Source organism: Dryobates pubescens, chromosome 8, assembly GCF_014839835.1.
Source record: "Dryobates pubescens isolate bDryPub1 chromosome 8, bDryPub1.pri, whole genome shotgun sequence".
In the NCBI taxonomy this organism is placed as follows: domain Eukaryota; kingdom Metazoa; phylum Chordata; class Aves; order Piciformes; family Picidae; genus Dryobates; species Dryobates pubescens.
Genome location: NC_071619.1, coordinates 24,550,645 through 24,570,434, shown reverse-complemented (window position 1 = coordinate 24,570,434; position 19,790 = coordinate 24,550,645). Strand labels below are relative to the sequence as shown.

The following is a 19,790-nucleotide window of genomic DNA, read 5'->3' as shown; positions in this document are numbered from 1 at the left end:
TCTGAGATAGAGACTAGAATGGTTTCTGTAAGGGAATTAAGAATAATTACAGGTTTTTACAATGGTACTGTAGTGCTGGGAATTGTCTGGATCTTCACCAAGGGTATGGTTACTTGTTTTTTGTGTACTAACTTAAGGACACGTATACCCTCTGTCTTCATACCTGTCATGCCTTCAGCATATTCCAGACAGAGACGTCTAACTTGAAAAAATTTTCAGTAGCAGAACTGAGAACTCAATGATAGTTACTGTATTTCTAAGAGTTATAGAATATAATATGAAAATATTGTGCCAAAAGAGCATTAAGGTGGATCTGTGTTAATAGAAGACAGAGGAAAAGCAAAACAAAGACTGAAGGGAGAAGTTTGCATAAATGAGAAGTACTCATCATGCTAGATGTTATCAGATGTTTAATCTCTGAAATGAGCATAAAGTATGAATGAAAATGAAAAAAGCCTAGAAGAAAATTCTACTTTTGAAAACATGCAAAAGTAAAAAGAAAATATAGTTATATACTGCAGATTGAACTTCTTCCAGTCTCTTGCTAGGAAAGACATGCATTGACAGATTTTTTTTTTTACCTGTCCCTGTAAAAGCACAACACACAGTTGGAAGCACAACATAGATCCCAGAATTAGGGGAGAGAGAAACTGAAGAAGCAGCTGACTTAAGCTGTTACTAGTACTGCTATGTTACTTCATGCTCAGCCGAGTTGCTAAGACAACCAGTCTTTCACAGGTTGAATCCAGAATGTTTCCAAGAACTGAGTTAATTGGTGAAATATCTTAAAGCTAACTAACTCCCCTGCAAAGAAATGGGCTCTTCCATTTTCCTCACATGATTATCTAGGCACTTTCACTTTTCCATATATAGGAGCAGCGCAGGGACTGACAGATCAGGCTGGATAGGGATACAGACTTCAGGCACATACATACTCCTTGTGTGCGTGCACAGATGCAAGCACACAGATTTCACACACTGGCATTCAAGTTAGAGTAAGAGGCAATAGGTGAAGACAGCAATAATCCTGCTGATAAAGAACCTTCTTCTTAAAGAGAAGGCACTGAAGGTAGAACTCTTCAACCACTGTTTATAATAATTCAACATCACAGTCATGAATGGACCAGTGGATGGTTTATGTGATTACACACTGGATGATGAAGGGGCATTCATGTTCACATCAGAATCGGTGGGAGAAGGACATCCAGGTAAGAAACCAGCTCCAGCAAATGCATAAAATAAGTATTTTCATTTAAATTGTTTTAAAAGCCTGAAGAAGAATTAATATGCTATTAGTGTGATTGTATAAGTTATTTGTAACAGGGTGCTATTTTACTTTGTTTCTGTTGGACCTTCTCCATATAGACTATAGAACTGCTGTAGCTAGGGTGCTGGCAACAGGAGTTTAAATGCTTTTGCAGGGTGTGTATTAAACAGGAGGGCAGTGGGGTTTATGCTGTTTGCTCCTTTTCATCTGTATATCTTTCAGTATTGCCTTGGGGATGCTACTATGCTTCTGATAGACTCAAGTTTCACGTATGGATAAAAATGAATAGCTTGCTTCTCAAGTTCCCCATCTTTATGGGTGCTGTAAAACTGTCCTGCATATCTACTATGCTCTAAAAGTGTCACCCAAACCAGGAATATCTATCAACCGGCTATTTTAAAGCTTTAAAAATCAGCGGCCCTAGCAGCTGTACATGGCAAAGTTGGTTTCCCCCCGCCCCATTCCATAATCTGATGCAATATATGGAATTGCTTGAGCAAATAGTGGAGAGTTACTTGCTAAACTTCTTGTATGGTCAATAAAGCTTAGTTCAATTTTATTGTTAACAAACGTTCATCAGCCATAAACATGGACCTTATGTCAATAGCAAGTGTTTCCCCAGATGAGGACAATAGACTGTTTGATGTCCTGAAAATTATGTGTATTTTAGAAGCTGATTTGGTGTCCTGTACCTTTTGCTAGGAAAAGGCTTTTCCAGGTCTGTACTCGCATTTTGTGAGTAAATAATAAATGTGTGGAATGACATAGCAGAAAATAAAAATGTCAGCAGTTAGAATTTTATGTTTATAATTCTGGTAGTCTTCTACAATATTAATTTATTACTGAAGATCAAATCCTTGGCTGACGCAATTATTTACCTCTCTCGATATCAAGGTAGTTACATCAGGTTAAGCCAGTTGGGGTTATTTCTGATGTAACACAATCAGAAAATGACAACCACATTTGGTCCTTGGGACATAGGTCCCATCTCAAGTTTATGTATATAATTACATCCAGCAGCTGTAGTGCAATGTAGTTTCGCAGGAAACATAATATTATATGATATGTTAATTTTAAATTGATGATGGTATTTCCAAAGATGACAGGTCACAATTTATGTTTCTGTAATAATTCTTTTTAATGCCCCTGGGACTTCCTTTACAAATTCTCTTTTTTGTCTTGTCTCCTGTTTTAGAATTGTGCCTATTTTTATCAGTTTTCATTTCCCTCTTTATTGCCAAAACTCTTTCGGCCCAGAGTAGGCCTTCTTTAAGCTCCGCGAGTGTTCTTTTCCTGCTACACTAAAATAGAGCATACCTTTAAGAAACAGTGTTACCACTTGTTAGATTTGTGTACACTCTCTCATCTGGCAGAGGGTACTGTGAGATGCAAAGTGACAAGCCCAGAGGCTTATTGTAGAGGGAGTGGAAAACTGATGCTTAGACAATTTCAAGGCTGTGATGCTTACAGGTCTTCATTTAGGGTACTGAAACTCCAAATACCTATGACAAGGGAAAGATACAGATTTCCCTAGATAAGAGAGGACAGGCTGACAGTAAGTAATTCTGAGTCGTCCTGCAAATTCTTATTCCTGAACTCAGCCCAGCAATACCTCTTAATTGACACAGCAATACCTCTAGTTCCTGAGCAAACTGATCACTCATGTTCTGACCAATCCCCCTTTTCCTTGTCTCTGGTTTTACACCATAGGTGTAGATGTGCCATTAGGTTTTAATCACCTAGGAAAATCTTGGCTATTATATAAAATGGGGCCCAGTGTGTGAGGCTGTACTTAGGCTTCTGACATTATCAGTAGGGCTAGAAATTTATTGTGATTTTCAAGTTTCTGTTTGATATCAAACGGATAATTTGCGTGTTCTTGACTGTTTCTCTTCTGTACATGATAGTGTAATTTTGCTAGAGGGCATTATGTGAAGTAAAGATTTTGAACCAGATCTTTGGAGGAAATTTGAGTTGTTCTGATTATATTAGTTGAGGACTGAATGCTTTAATGGAGATCTCCTTCTAAATAAAGCAGGAGAAATTACATGGTCATTTATTTGGGTATACGGAGAACTGTACTTTGGAGGACTTGGTTATAAAATCTGGGACTTCCTTCCACATCTTTAATCTTGGCATTTAGTAAGGTAAAATCCAAACCCTCTGAATACTTACATGTGACTTCTTTGTTTCAATATAATAAAGATATATAAATAGCATGGGGAAGGGAGATAATTTTTAAAAATACCTGCTTTTCTCATTATTCCATTTTGCTGTTTCCAGTAGCATCTGTCCGTGCTGCACAATGGGTCCACTGTGCTTTGAAAGGCATGGTGTGTCTCTCTGACCCATAATGTCTTGTAGGTGCCAAACCACTTAATTCCTTGACCTGTCTGGTGTGGCTTCAGGTGGAATTGCCTGCAAAGAGAATGTCATTCAGTTTTCCAGTAAATATCAAGGAATCTCTTTAAAAAGGCAAGAGAAAACATCTGCCAAAAAGCACCTTCAGATCTTCATCCATATTAAAAACTTATGTTTATCTTCTGGATAATCACAGGGGGGAAAAAATCACAAAAGAAACAAAAATCCCACAGAAAATGAAGAACTTACCAGCAAGTTGGTGCTTGTGTATCTTATATCTAATGTTCTATATACTTAACAATTTCTAACATTGTCCATGCTTAGCAATATATATAATACTTCACTAAATTGTGTATTGACCAAAAAGAACAGATGTCCAAGGTATTCAGCCAGTACAATGACAGTATTGAAGTACCACTGCAGTTATCAATTAGCACTCCTCAAGAGTTTTTTACAGGAAAGCTGTAATATGCCACAATTCAATTATTTGAATTTGTTCTAGTGAAACATTTTTTGGTGGAAAGCTTACTTTTTGATGAAGTGCTCACCCTAAGTATCTGTGCTTCTTGACTATCTTTTTACCAGAAAGCTGAGAATTGTTCAGTTTATTGTATTTTGAGTATATAATTTAACATTTATTTTGAAATTATTTTTCCTCTTGAAATGTGCAATGTATATTGTATTTACTATACTGTCAGAGCCAGAAGTGTGGTTGTACCTGGTTGAGGTGGTGCTTCAAAGGGCAGAGCTTTACTGAGCTAAATTTTCAGTGGTTGCTGAAGTTCATAGGTTTTTGTATGTGTGTGTGGTGAATCCCTGCAACTGAGTTCTGAGTTCCTTAGAACTCGCAGATGTCACACAGATGTGTTAGGCTCTTGCATAGTCAAGATTCATGTAACAAATTTATTTCCCACTATCTGGAAAACTTTGAATCTCCTAATTAATAGAACTCATTTTGTTGCTGAATGTTTACTTCATATTTTGACAACTGGGCATCTGAAAGAGTCCCCTTGACTCATTCATTCCTTAGTTAGCAAGAACTGTTTCACAGCTCTGCCATAAATCTGTCTATGGGATGATTTTATTTCATGAAAAGAATTCATGGTGCTCTAATACTTTCCTACTTAGTCAAGACACCTTTTTCCTTTCAGTATTTATTGTATTTGATAGCAATTCACTACATAAAGGTAAGCATAAATTGAGTACTTACCTATTACATCATCAGAGGTGGTCCCTTATGCATTCCCTGTTTCCAAAAAAAGAAGGAACAAAACAAACAAACAAAAAAGTAGTAAATAATGGACAAATGTATCCTGGCATGTTTAGCATCTAATAAGAGAGGTGCAATGGCTGTGATGAGAAATTTTAAATAACAGCACAGGGAATGCACAAAGCCTGCTAAGCATCGCTAAAAATAGACTGCCCAGTTTTATTTTACACCAAAGACCTTTACTAATAGACATGCCTTTAGTTCTATGCATTAATCAGTCAATCATCTAGCAGATTTCTCTTTCCAGTCTTGACAAATATATATGTATATGTATTTGGATCTAGCTGTGCTAGAACTGCTGGTTGTTGCACCAACAATCAGATATGACATGAATTGTGAAACTGAATTGTCTCAGACTATAGCCTGTGCTATCAGCATACTAGATTAGTCTAATTTATTATTTTAATTGATTAAATTGTCACATAGATTTTAAAGACCAGAAGGAACTTCTGATACATAATCTAGCCTGAATTTCTTACACAGGTAATATTTTGTGCAAGAATTCTTCAAACATGCTAGTAAATGATGGTTGAATTTCACTCATGCTTTTAAAAAAGTAGCCAATTTTCATCTAGAGATTCAAAGGAGCAAGGAATCCTACGTATCTCTAGATGAATGGGTTCAATGGCACTCATCCTTTTAAGATTTTCCTTTCTGAATCTTAATCTGTCTTTAACTTTCAGCTCTCAACTGTAGTTACATTCTTTTCCATATGACAAAACCTTTTTTTCAGTTTTGTTAGGTTCTTGGAGGCTGTGGTCCTAATGCCCATAAGTATTTTTTATTAGTAGGTTGCCTTTCCTTCAGCCTTTCAAAACTAGGTTGAGTTTGATTGATTTCATCCTGTTTCTGATTTGGGGGCATTCTTCTCATTTTCTACTAAACCTTCCCACAGCATCTTAATGTGATCTTGGGAATACTACACTCAAGATATAGTATTTTTGTGCAGACTTACTAATGCTATTGTATGGAGATAATTTCATTTCTATGGATGACTGTTCATCCTTCTCCTCTGTAAATGTGGACTATGCTTTTTGTTCAGGTGTACATTTCTTGCAAGGCTGAAAGTTCTAATGCAGCCTACATTTGCTAATTGTCTAGTATTCTTGCTTTTTGTGTTGAAGTGGTTAATATGAGAGCTAAGAGTGCTAGAATCACATTAGTTCTTTAGTCTTTGATTTGTCCCTCTTAGCTGAATGCACACTCATGAAATGAATGAGAATTTATTTTAACTTGAGGTTAAACATGTTAACAGTCTGTAATGCCATACTCTTACAAAACATTGCTTTCCAACATATTGCTTTGCAAATAGCAAGGCAGGAGATTATTTTGCCATGTCATGGCAACATCTAAATGTAATATACAATACCAAGCTTTTAAAAACAAAAATAAAATTAAAATATATGAGAAAAATACTGTTTTCAATGGAAGGCATTGTTATGGGTGCTGCCCTTTTGTGCCGCTGATGTAGATTAGCGACATTATTTAATTAAGAGTCAATATTTATTAAAAAAAGTTAGAAAAGAGAAAATATTATTATGATAAATCTGCAATGAAGCCTTTGTATTTAGGATGTAACTGAAGATATCATCAAGATTTACCTCTGGCAAATTCCCGTTCATAAACCCTTCTTGTGTGTGTTAATCACTCCCCTGCCGTAGGGTGGTTTGTGGCAGTTACTGGGAGAAGGTATTTCAGACTGCTAGTTTGCTAAGGCAAAATTGAAATGCTCACTTGACTCTGAGATGTTCATTATCTGTATTAATCTAAACACTTTCTTAGGCTTTATGAGCAATGTTGGTCATCTACATTCTAACTTTTTTTTGAGAAGATGAAAGCTAATGGTGGAATACCTTCTTGTTAGAATCCTACTGGTGTGGAGCACATGCTGTATTGCTGTGCGGTGTTAGAGAAAGAGAAGGCTGGTGGGAAAGCCTCTTAGCCTCTCAGGTAAATCTATGCCTAACATACTGGTTGAAATGCAGAAACCTACAGGTAAAGCTATAGTCAGTATTAGTAAATAAATTCCCCATTGTATCTACTGACTTTGCTTGCAGGATATTTCATACATCTTTCTATTTAGCTGGCTTAAATACACCAGTAATATGCGATGATGATAAGCAATGAAAGAATTCCTTGCTTGAAACACCTAATAATTCAAAGTGATGCAGGCTGTATTTTGTATTGAGTGCTGTGGTTTTGAATCACAACTTTGATGTCTTGCAGATAAAATCTGTGATCAGATCAGCGATGCTGTATTAGACGCCCATCTCAAACAGGACCCAAATGCCAAGGTTGCTTGTGGTAAGTTGTTTGCTGTTTTGCTTTAAGTCTTCACCCAGTCACTGTTCTTTAATTATGATGTTTGCAAAGAGCTTGATGCTATCATTTGCTCGCTCCTTTTACTCTCAAATAATTGCATAAGAATAACAGCCTTCAAGAGGAGGAGACATGAGAAGAAACAGTAAAAGTTTTAAAAAAGGCGGAAGCCTAAGTAGTTTGTAGATGGTTGGGATAGTTAATTTTGTGCGTGGACTGAATTTCCTAGGAGAAACAGATCTGACTTCATTACAGTGGAGTTTTGAAAGAGTACTTGAATGTTTTGTTGTGAAGTTAATTTGCTACATTTAATAAAGTACTGTTTTATCAGCCCAAGTCCTCATGACTGCTTGCTTTCAGAAATATTTTCAGAAAGAGTTGTATCATCAACTCTCAGGTGATCAGCAGAATTAATGTATTATGTAACTAAACACCATACTCAGATTCTTCCTCCTGGGACTGGAGGCAAATTTTTGAAGTAGCTGATCACTGATGAGTTTTATTTAGCCTCAGAGCATATCTTACAGTGATAAAGTGGATTTAAAAATCAGAGATTAATGCTGTATTTCCCTAAAAGCTGTGCATATCACTGAATCATGCTCAGTATTTTGACTTTTCCATTTGTAAATTAGTCTTGTCCTTACTTTTAAAAACGTGGTGGATATGAAAATTAATTGCTGTATAAGGAATTAATACTGCTAAAAATATGTGTAGAAAGGACTTATACCCAGTAGAGCTCTCAAAATCACCATAGTTGAAAACATAATTTTTTGTCTTATTGGGATGGTTTATTCTGCTGTTGTAATCCTGTTTTTCTCTCTCTTTACAGAGACAGTATGCAAGACAGGAATGGTGTTGCTCTGTGGGGAAATCACATCTCGTGCTATTGTGGATTATCAACGAGTTGTCCGAGATGCAATTAGACATATTGGCTATGACGATTCTGCTAAAGGTTGGTGGAATGACTCATTAAATCCCTGAGAGCAAACAATAGGCTACTGCAAAACAGGTCTGTCACCACTTTCGTATATGGACTTTAGCAAGCCTGATAAAAAGTGAACATCTTTTGTCAAGGCTGCCTTACATGGTGCTACGTGATATGCTTTTTGGCTTTATCCCAGTAAGTAGGACATCATATACTAGTTAAAACTGAAAAGGAAGAGGCAGAATCTACTTTGAACTGTGGTATTAGGTCAGAATAGTTAACTGTGACATGAACCACAGAATCTACCACTCCTCCAAACTTGCAAGAACTTGAATTCTGATTATTCATTTGGTAAGCGGATTGATTCGTCTTGGTGTGAAAGAGAGGGAAGAAGAAACCCAGTACATTTTGTTGTACCATTACATATTTGTACAGTGGTAGCATTTGGAATTCCCAGCTGTAAAGCAGATTCTCACTGTAAGATGCTCTGTAAGTTCTGAGCAACTTCCTTTACATTGAGGAGTTTGCAGTCCAAATCCAGTTTGTGTAATGTACAAATAATAATAATTTTTTAAAAAGGACAAAATACTTTATATTCCACAGACATTTCACATTCTGATTTGCCACCTATCTATACATTACAAATATGCCAAGTACACTGTTTCAGTGAAGGGTTTATTTTAAGAGTTTTTACTTTAAAAAATTGTTTCCTGCAGTCCTTTAATTGCTATTGAATTTATAGGGAGATTGTGGTGGCAGAATATTCTAGCAGCACATTTTAGGTTATCTTCACCATCACATAAGTACAGTGCCTTCAGAAAATGCTGGCAAATCTAGTAGGTAATAAAACTCCTTTTTATCCTAACTGCCAGAGATGATAAAGGGAGATGAAAAGACCCAGTAAAACACATTTTCTATACAGAAATAAAACAAAAAGCTAACATAAACGATTGCACACAGCAAAATAATTTTCTTCTCTCCAATAGCCTGCTTAAAAGGTGAAGAGTGGATTCTTCAAGTGGATCATATGCATATGTATCTATCTATATATATGTTATACTGGCTGAACATGAGTTTGGTCAGCAGCTACAGCACTAGGAAAGGTTGGATTTGGAGAGAAGCAATTTACTATTAATATACCTAGGATCAGGCGGAAAATTTTGCCATAATCTTCTGTAAGTCTTTCAATTTATTTTTAAAACCTTCCTCTTGGTCTTTGAAAGTAAATTCCCACTCCTAGATATGCTCTGAGACTTGAATCTGTTTTTTATTCTGTGGCTCTCATGCAAAATCCCATGAGATCTAGGTATAGACACTGCTTTACATGTATTACAAATAATGTATCAGAGAGCAGAGCCTTCAGTTCCTGAAACATTGGCTCCTAGGAATTTATGTAGAGATTTTTAATACTAGTTATTTGGGCAAGGCTCATTACTTATTTTTTTTGGTACTTTTCTTTAGTTAACAATTCACACAGTGTGTCAATGAAAGAGCAAACAGGCAGTCATGGCAGCCCTATATACCCCACCCCTTCCCAAAAAAGGTTTCAAATGTTATATCGTGAAAAAAACCAAACCAAACCAAAACCAACTAAAAGTAGCAGCTAGGATTTGAATGTTAATGCAATATCCTTCAGAATGAAAATTTTGTCATATAGTTCCATGGTTTTTTTCCTTAATTATGACAGACAATTCATTTCTCAAAATAGGCTTCGACTACAAAACCTGTAATGTTTTAGTGGCACTGGAACAGCAGTCACCAGATATTGCCCAAGGTGTTCACCTACACAGGAATGAAGAGGATGTTGGTGCTGGAGATCAGGTAGACATGCCCCCACATCTGAAACATCAAAGCTATTTCAATGGACAAAGTTTACCCCATCATATTGCTCTGTTTGCTAAATCAAAACCCATGTGAAGGTTTACAGAATAAAAAACATTTTCATTAGAATAGTTGGAATTCCTTTGAGGGCATTTTTTTGCCCAATGCTTGTTACAGCACTCCATGCAGGTCAGGAGAGCTGTGGCAGTTTGTAGTAGCTGAGGACATGTCTTTTTGAACATAGCAAAGGTTTTTTGCTCATGTATTTCATATTTCTGTGGAGTAGCTTTAGATTCATTAGACCATTCATCTTACAGTCAGACTTGTGTAAGATGGAATAAACAAAGGACCTCTTCACTTTCACAGAGCTTCTGAGATTTTACAAAGCAAAAATCAAGTTATTTCAACTATCTTCAGCATTAATGCAATGAAGGCAAATAAGCCAGAGTACTTTTAGATCTTTTATTTCCCAGGGGCAGCTATTGTAATAGGTGTTCCCTGTAATTAAGGCTGTCCAAGCTTCTGTAGATAATTATAGTATGTTCTCAAGAGAAAGATGCTAACATAAAAGCTCTATAATCTGACTGATGCCAGCATGAGCGAGGTCAACATTTACAGTGGCTATCATTAGTAGTAATATCTAGCTTATAACAATATTGTCAAGAACCATGACTAGAGATAACAGAGTTCAGAAGCCAAGCTAATATTGTTCAAATAAACTCTTAAGAACTAAATTTAAATGCTTTTATGTTGTCAGAGGAACATAATCCTACATAAGATGAAAAGATATCTTACTTTCTTTGGCATCTTGATGGCCTCCCTTCCCAGTGTATCAAAAAAGTACCTTCGTATCTTGTTTGGGTTTTTTTGGTGTTTGGGGTTTTTTTTTAATTGTTTCTTTTACATACACTGCATGAGGAGCAAGAAAATGGTGCTAACTGTATTTAACAAATGATAATATGAACATGACTGAAAAGCAGTAGAAGCTGTGACTGGAAGTGTGTGGCACTGGAAATCAGAGGCAGGTGCCTTAAACTGTTGGGTACATCCTATTCCACTGAAATTTCAGATGTGAGTGGCAGTATAAATGTGTCTGCACTTAGACATAAAAGCCTTTCCAGGCTAATGATAGCACATTTCCTATGACACAATGGTCCTGAAATTGTGTTGCTCCAACAGTTTTTTTTCCTTTTGTTTGTTTTTCTGTGAAAGAACCTGATTTTTTTTCACAGAAATTTCTCAAATTTTGCCTGGGTTTCCATTTCAATATGTAATCCTCCAGCCTTTCAGTGAAAAAGTTGTAGGAACACTATTTGTTTCTCATGACAACATAACATGTTGGAGCCTGATCTGAATTTAGGCTTCTTGCACTGTAATACGAAATAGTAGAAAGTAAACCTGAGGGTACTGTTTACTCTTTGCTGCAGATGAAATCTTGTTGCTTTTGTTTGTGGTGCTATTAACAATGATTAAAGTATATCTTCTCCTTCTGTAGGGTTTGATGTTTGGTTATGCAACAGATGAGACAGAAGAATGTATGCCTCTAACAATTATTCTTGCTCATAAACTGAATGCCAGGTTAGCAGAGCTGAGGCGTAGTGGAGAGCTTCCTTGGCTGAGACCTGACTCTAAGACACAGGTAAATATGGACAGTTCAAATAGTTGGAAACTAATACTTTTTCTTTACATAAATCTTAAATAATCCTAAAGACTGCAATTGATGGTGTTCATCATGTGAGAATAACCTGCACATAGCAGAAGCATAACCTATAATTAGCAGACAAAGCATTTCCACTGCTTATGATACTGTCTCCTTGACTGAATGAAAATGGTTAACTTACATCAGAGTACTTCCTAATTACTTACCAATGAAGAAGACATTTAACCTTTCAGACCAAAGTGTTTGTTAAAAAGGTGACAGGAGATCAAAATAATTTATGTGTACTTAGAGATTTGGGATGACATTTTTGAAGATGCACTGAGAATGTAAATTTTTGAGGCTTGGGAATTTCATCGGAAATCTCAACTGAAGAACTTTGGACCATTTCATAGTAAATCAGACTGTCAGTACTGAGTCTTTTTGTTATTTCTTCTCAGGACAGCCTACAGAACGTAGGCTTCTTTTCTCGTACTTCAGCAACGACTAGAGCAGTGAACATTATAATGTCATTGTGGTGAAGGGGTTATTAAATTTATGAATATGAAATATGAAAATATTATTTTTGTTAATTATAAAACTATTAATAACCGATGAATCACCAACTTATATACATGTTCTAGTGCACGTTCATGAAATACATTCCACAAGTGGCTTAGTGCTATGATTAGAACTTAATTGAACTAGTTACAGACTATATATTTATATAATGAAGGGTGCAGTTCCGCCGCTTGGCCACTAGATGGCGACTCGGCGGGACGCAGGCAGCTTCTGGCTACACACAGCAATATTATGATCTTTCTATACGTCAGCGATTACTCTGCTAGACGCGGTTACTTTGAACTGAGTGCTAGCCGATGGAAAGCACGTAGAAGATACTCTGTAGCTGTAGTTTGTAGCAAAGTGGGGGTCCGGCAGACTACTGTCACTGGACTGGTTCCTAGTCAAGTTGGACAGGGGCGTTGGGTTACTGTCTCCTCTCTCCTTAGTAGTGGAGAGGGAATAATGGAACCTGGGCTTAGCTCAGAAGCAGGTTCCCTTCAGGACTCAGTCGATTCCCTCCAGACGACAGGTATCGGTCCTGGTCAGGGTCGGCCCTTGGGAGTCAGCTTGCACGACAGGGTGGGGTGATGGTTGCCGGTAGGGGGGCTCGGAGGACACGGCAGCAGGCAAAACTGTGGGGTTGGCCCAGATACGGCGGTGCAAGGCATATGTGGACTCGGTTTCGATCAAGTCCCTTCTCCCCGGTAACTGGGCAGGTCTTACCCTTGGGGGTTGGTTCAGTCCTCCGGTGGCACGGTGGGCTCTCCCGGTCGATACAACTGGCTGCGGCGACGCTGGGCTCCTCAGGCTCAGCAAAAGTCCTCCCTCTGTGGAGATGATCCTCCAACTGCTTCTCACGATGCAGAGGCTTTCAGTATGCATGCATGTATAACAGAAGCTAACAACACTAAGCTCAATGGCAGAGGCTGCAGCTCGAGAGTTACTGTCGAGCAAGCACAGAGACAAAGTGAAAGAGGGGGCAACTTGTTTACCAACTGGGGTGATACTTATAGATTCCTCGAGGCTGGGTGTAACCAATGGGCACGCTCATAAACAACTGACTTCAGCCTATGGAAAGTGTGAAGCTAGAATTCTGCCCGTATTTGCATGAGCACTGCATGTGCTGGGTGCATGCTGGCCTGGCTAATGCCTTGGCTTTTGTCTTCCTCCTGAAGGAGGGGGAACTTGCCCACATGCTGGGATAAGATTCAGTATCTGGGCATAATGTGCCTTCACCACAGTCATCATTGATGTTTTGCTCCAGTTTTATTCTTGGATAGCATAGCATGGTGTTTGATGTAGACCAGTAATAAATCTTATAGCAATTTCTTTTCCTTCTTTGTGTTCTGTTCAGGTCACTGTTCAGTATATCCAGCAGAATGGAGCAGTCATCCCAGTGCGTGTTCACACCATCGTGATATCTGTGCAGCATGATGAAACCATTTCACTGGAGAATATGCGTAGAACCTTGAGGGATCGTGTGATCCAGGCTGTTGTCCCTCCAAAATACTTGGATGAGAAAACTATTTATCACCTTCAACCTAGTGGGCGTTTTGTTATTGGAGGGCCTCAGGTTTGTGTTGGTATTTTGCTGGGCTTTTCAGCTTGCCTTTGTCATTGGATGTATCTTGAGACAAATGCTCAGCTCTTTTCTGTGTCTTTCTTAGAGTGTAAGAGGCAAGTTGCCTACTTGGAAGTTTCAGCTGCAGTTTTATGTGGGAGAAGCACCTACAGTTTCATGTGCTATATGCCAATGCAACCTTTGAGGGCAGGCTTATATTAAACATATGTTATGACTAGGCAGGCAAGTTGAGCTGAATCTTACACTGTGTGTGGAATGTACAGCCCAACACAGGGTTTCCTCAAACACTCTTGAGTATAGCATGAAGACATGGAATCCTTTCTGCTGGAAAGCACACCTGACAGAGAGGTGGTCAAGAGAAGGTTACTTACCTCAGAGTGAGCCTGTTTTTCAGATCTGTATATCTCACACTGTTCTTCCTGATACTGATAAGATCTGCATTGGGTTAGGAACTGGCTGGAGGGCTGAGCCCAGAGAGTGGTGGTGAATGGTGCCACATCCAGCTGGCGGCCAGTCACTAGTGGTGTGCCCCAGGGATCAGTGCTGGGCCCCATGCTCTTTAACATCTTTATTGATGATCTGGATGAGGGTATTGACTCCATCATCAGTAACTTTGCTGCCGACACCAAGCTGGGGGCAGGAGTTGATCTGCTGGAGGGTAGAGAGGCTCTGCAGAGGGACCTCGACAGGCTGGACAGATGGGCAGAGTCCAACGGCATGAGATTGAACACATCCAAGTGCCGGGTTCTGCACATTGGCCACAACAACCCCATGCAGAGCTACAGGCTGGGGTCAGAGTGGCTGGAGAGCAGCAGGTGGAGAGGGACCTGGGGGTGCTGGTCGATGGTAGGCTGAACATGAGCCTGCAGTGTGCCCAGGCAGCCAAGAGGGCCAATGGCATCCTGGCCTGTATTGGGAGCGGTATGGCCAGCAGGAGCGGGGAGGTCATTGTGCCCCTGTACCCTGCACTGGTTAGGCCACACCTCGAGTACTGTGTCCAGTTCTGGGCCCCTCAGTTTAGGAAGGATGCTGACTTGCTGGAACGAGTCCAGAGAAGAGCAACAAAGTTGGTGAGGGGTTTGGAACACAAGCCCTATGAGGAGAGACTGAGGGAGCTGGGGTTGCTTAGCCTGGAGAAGAGGAGACTCAGGGGTGACCTTATTACTCTCTACAACTACCTGAAGGGAGGTTGTAGACAGACGGATGTTGGTCTCTTCTCCCAGGCAAGCAGTACCAGAACAAGAGGACACAGTCTCAGGCTGCGCCAGGGGAGGTTTAGGTTGTATGTTAGGAAAAAGTTCTACACAGAGAGAGTGATTGCCCATTGGAATGGGCTGCTGGGGGAGGTGGTGGAGTCGCCATCATTGGAAGTTTTTGGGAGAAGACTTGATGGGGTGCTTGGTGCCATGGGTTAGTTGTTTAGGTGGTGTTGGATTGGTTGATGGGTTGGATGCGATGATCTTGAAGGTCTCTTCCAACCTGGTTTATTCTATGTATTCTATGTATTCTGTGTATGTATTCATCTGTTCTGAAAATCAGCCCCTGATATGCTAATCCTGATGAGAAAATAAATCTTGCTTTTGACTTATCTATCTAATAGAGGAAATACGATTTATAATTTGATCCTGTGCTCACAGAAGTCAGGCAGAATTTCCACCGTCTGTAGGACAAGGACTTTTGAAATTTAGTTTTGAAACAAATTCACCCTTTCCAATGTTTTATCCTTTAGTTCCCTTTAGAACTATCACAGCAAAATGTCAAAGCTCCTTCCTGAAATTGCATTCAGTTTTACAACAAATTCAAGCAGACACTCTTTTCCCCTTGCTGTTCAAATTCATTAATTTACTGGAATTTGCCAGAATTAAGATGCTGTGTCTATTTGTTGTGTCCATTGTTCCATGGAACAGGCAGGAAGGTGTTGAGATTAATCATTAAAACAATGAAATGTGTTTTTGTGTAGTTGGATAGGTTGTATCATTGTACTTTTGTGTGTCACTGACATCCTAAGCTACGGACAAATGGAGAGCAAACTTGAACTGTAACTTGCAGCAAATGAATCAGTGCATCAGTCATAGCTACATGCAATAAAATAAGGCTACACATATGAAAACTTTCAGTTGTGCACTGAATTGCACTCATTAAAAAATGAAATATCATTATATTTGGTATGCCAACGAGGAATATATTTTCTACTCTTGTGGTAGGACTGTAGTGCTTGCTTGCTCATGCGAACACTGGCACACTGCAGCGTATGTTTGCAGCTCTTTTAACCTGGGATAAGTTTACTTAGTATGAGTCAATCTGCCTGTGTGTCTGTAGCATTAGAGCTGCTGTCATCACTTGTGCAATTTACAATAGCATTGTGGCAGCTAGAAAGTAACTAGTTCTTTCCTCGTCTTTCACGTCTTGAACTTTCTGATTACTTTTTGGAAGAGTATTATTCGGTTTGTTTTTAACAATGCTAGTTATAGAAAGCTGCCTTAATCTCCAGTTCAATTAATCTAAGGAAGATACAGGTATTTCACCTTCAACTTTTACCTTCTGTTGTTGGGCACGGTGAAATCCTGAGTTCTGGCTGTGACAGAACCATAAATTTGCTGTCACCGTTTTCCCAACAGCAACACCTGCTGGTGTGCTAGGGACATTACAGCGCATCGCAAAAGTGACTTCCACACGCTTTTTAAATGCCTGTATGCTCTTTCAGCACCATTAAAACGAGGGGTAAGCTTTCCTTCTCCTTTGACCTGTCCATTTTTCTTCCTTTCCCTCACTTCCACAGTCAAATCATGACGGCACACAAAGTGTTCTCACTGCAACAGTCTGTGCCATCAGAAAAAGTTGAGACAAGCAGAAGAACCCAGGACAGGGTCCTTTAGAAAAGCTCAGCTAGCTGCAAGTCAGATCTACATCTTGCTGCTAGCTTAGCAGAATGAAACAAACAGTGCCAAAGGTTTTTCCTTGTATATGCATGGGCTTTCTAAGAAAAACTTTGACTCTCCACTTATGCTTGTCATGCAAACATTCCAGCACCTGGATTTTACTGACATGATATTCTGTAGGCAAAGAATTTCAAGCCTGCCTGCAGGTAGAGATTGAATTTCAATTTTGATCATGGTTCCATTTATGCTGGAAAACGCATGAAGAATTTAGTAAATTAGGGAATCAGACAATTAGTCAGGTACTGATCAGCTAACCAAGATCAAGTTAAAATATAAAGTACTTGTGAGGAGCAAGGTAGATCTGCACTTTCTTTTTAATATTTTTGAATATTCATCTCTAAGTATCTGCTTCTTTCTCAATTACCTATAACTGCCTACAACTCTACACATTAAACTATAAATAGTTGGGGGGTGGAAATATGGGGGGGTTTTAGTACATATTTGTATAAGAGTCTCTGTAATCATACTGAACTGGTAACGCTGGTTGCCAGCCTCCCATGTAATGATGTATAAGGTAGTCTTGACATACATTTTGATGATGAAGATGAAAAAGACAGCTACTATTTAGTATTCATACAGCTTTAGATTTTGACCACATGATGTGGAAGCTGCTTTTTATCTCTCTCTCTCTCTCTCTGACTATTTATAGTGTAAAAGCTCTCCATTGTTCCTATATGGCATGTATTTTGTTAGCAATATTCTGTATTTAGTTTGGATGTGTTAAATAAGTCACTTTTAAACTGAAATTCCCATATTTTCTGAAGAATTTACTTTTGAAACAGTGCTTGCAATAGCTGACTGGGTGTAAACCCATTTGCTTGATTATCAAACACAATTCATGAATGGCTTGTCTTATGAATCTGTTTTTAAAGAACACTCGATAGCTACTGTTGTGGATTGGTGAAAAAGGTATTCCTTCAGCTATCCTACAGCAATCCATATGTGGTAAACATACATACATGTTACAACCTTCTGATGGATGCATAGTCATGCGTGAGACATAATAAAATGTATTGTAAGGTGGATACATTCTTTTACTGATTCAGGGTGATGCTGGTGTTACTGGTCGGAAGATCATTGTGGATACTTACGGTGGCTGGGGAGCCCATGGAGGTGGTGCTTTTTCTGGCAAAGACTACACAAAAGTGGACCGATCAGCCGCGTATGCAGCCCGTTGGGTGGCCAAGTCTCTTGTGAAAGCTGGACTCTGTCGCCGTGTTCTGGTTCAGGTACGGTTTGCTATAAATGTTGCTTTTCTCAAAAAGATTCTTCCTTTTCAGCTTTGCCTTGAATATACATCATATGCGACACTATAGTAGAAGCAGTCTTGCTAATGGCTTGGGATTGAAAAAAGGAATAGAATAGAATAGAATAGAACAGAACAGAACAGAACAGGTTGGAAGAGACCTTTGAGATCATTGTGTCCAACCCATCATCCAACACAATCTAATCAACTAAACCATGGCACCAGGTACCCCATCAAGTCTCCTCCTAAACACCTCCAGTGATGGCGACTCCACCACATCCCTGGGCAGCCCATTCCAATGGGCAATCACTCTCTCTATGAAGAATTTCTTGGTTCAAGACCACTGTAATGTCACCAATAGCCTATCAGCTTGCGTAAGCTGTAACTTTTCATTTATTGGTGTTTTTTTTCCTTTTGTTCTGAACACTTTTTGAGCCCTCAACCCTCTGACACTTGCTGTCGTGGAAATGAACATGAGGTGACTGGATAATGGGGAAGAAAGTTTTCCAGAGTCCTCAGCCTTTTCAAAGTTTTCTCCCTTTTATTTATTTTTTCCCCTTCAAATATACAATATACATTGTGGAAATATGGAAAGTGAAGGAGAGGCCTTAGTTTTTCTAAGATGGTTCATGAATAAATGCTTTATTCTGTTGCATGCTGTTGCCCTCCAAGGTACTGTGTATTTGCTAATGATGGTGTCTTTCTTAACATAGGTTTCTTATGCTATTGGGGTTGCTCATCCGCTGTCCATTTCACTGTTCACTTATGGAACTTCCCAAAAAACAGAGAAAGAGCTGCTGGACATTGTACACAAAAACTTTGATCTTCGGCCTGGAGTCATTGTCAGGTACAGAAAGACACAAAAAGGAAAATATCCTGCTGATCATTTCCTACAAAATTTTCTACAAAATTGCTAGATGCTAGAGTGTAAGAGTCAGCCTCTTGAACTAGCATAGGATTGTTCCATGCAATACAAAAGAGACTTTCTCCCATTCTGTTAGTCTTCACAGTTGATACGTATTATGGATCTACTGGTGTGCCATGTCTTCTAAGATAGAGATGTTTTCAAGTTTCATATGTAGCATATACTTTCAGCACTGGCCCTTGCATAGCACATGGGATTCAAATAGAATAAAATAACTTGCATTTTAAGAATTTTACATTGCTTTGCTGTGACAAAATATATTTTGTTTCTACAATAGGAATTGATGGTTATTTCATACAATCATAGGATAATAGGGTTGGAACGGACCTCTAGAGATCATCAAGTCCTGTAGCCCTAAAGTACTTCACATTTAAATTTTGTGGTTAATTTTATAGTTCTCCTTTGGCCATATTCACTGGTATGCCTGCATATTGATACTAGGCTTACTTGACTAAGGGTGTGAAATGGGTATCAATATCAGGATTTTAATGGTAGCTGTCATAAAGTATCTTAATATGAAGAATTTTGTCTTCTTTTTTATTATACACACAGGGATTTGGACCTAAAAAAGCCCATTTACCAGAAGACTGCGTGTTATGGTCACTTTGGAAGAAATGAATTCTCATGGGAGGTGCCTAAAAAGCTTGTATTTTGACACTAGCTGTGACCCTTTGAAACAGACCCTTCGAAGTCCACTAATGATGAGGATACTTCCAAAAATCAAATTTGTAGTCAACGAAAGGAATTTTAGATTTTAAATGGAAAGAAAGAAAAGGATATTTTCTTAGAAATTGATTTATTTTTTAGCCCTCAGTGTCTTTCATTATCTAAGATAACAAAAGACAGAGTCTGTTTTTTTTAAATCAACATAAGGCAACAAAATACAGTTTACTTTTTATTGCTGCTCTGTTGGTTCTTTTGATAAAGGCAAAGTA

The 19,790-nt window shown here is 38.7% G+C and overlaps 1 protein-coding gene across 1 annotated transcript; it reads left to right on the top strand.

Moving 5' to 3' along the window:
* Positions 1–1,110: 1,110 nt before the first annotated feature.
* Positions 1,111–19,579, top strand: MAT1A (methionine adenosyltransferase 1A). Its single transcript, XM_009908914.2, has 9 exons — positions 1,111–1,208; positions 7,125–7,202; positions 8,047–8,169; positions 9,851–9,963; positions 11,459–11,602; positions 13,518–13,736; positions 17,731–17,913; positions 18,644–18,777; positions 19,408–19,579. Exons 1-9 carry the CDS (start codon positions 1,115–1,117, stop codon positions 19,508–19,510), a joined length of 1,191 nt encoding a protein of 396 aa, XP_009907216.1. The 5' UTR covers positions 1,111–1,114; the 3' UTR covers positions 19,511–19,579.
* The last annotated feature ends 211 nt before the right edge of the window (positions 19,580–19,790 follow it).

Bases quoted from the DNA above. Each gene is read 5' to 3' on its own strand.
- MAT1A (XM_009908914.2), top strand. From the start codon at position 1,115: ATGAATGGACCAGTGGATGGTTTATGTGATTACACACTGGATGATGAA. The intron at 8,170-9,850 runs GTTGGTGGAATG...TTCTCAAAATAG, and splicing joins CTATGACGATTCTGCTAAAG to GCTTCGACTACAAAACCTGT. The intron at 18,778-19,407 runs GTACAGAAAGAC...TTATACACACAG, and splicing joins CGGCCTGGAGTCATTGTCAG to GGATTTGGACCTAAAAAAGC.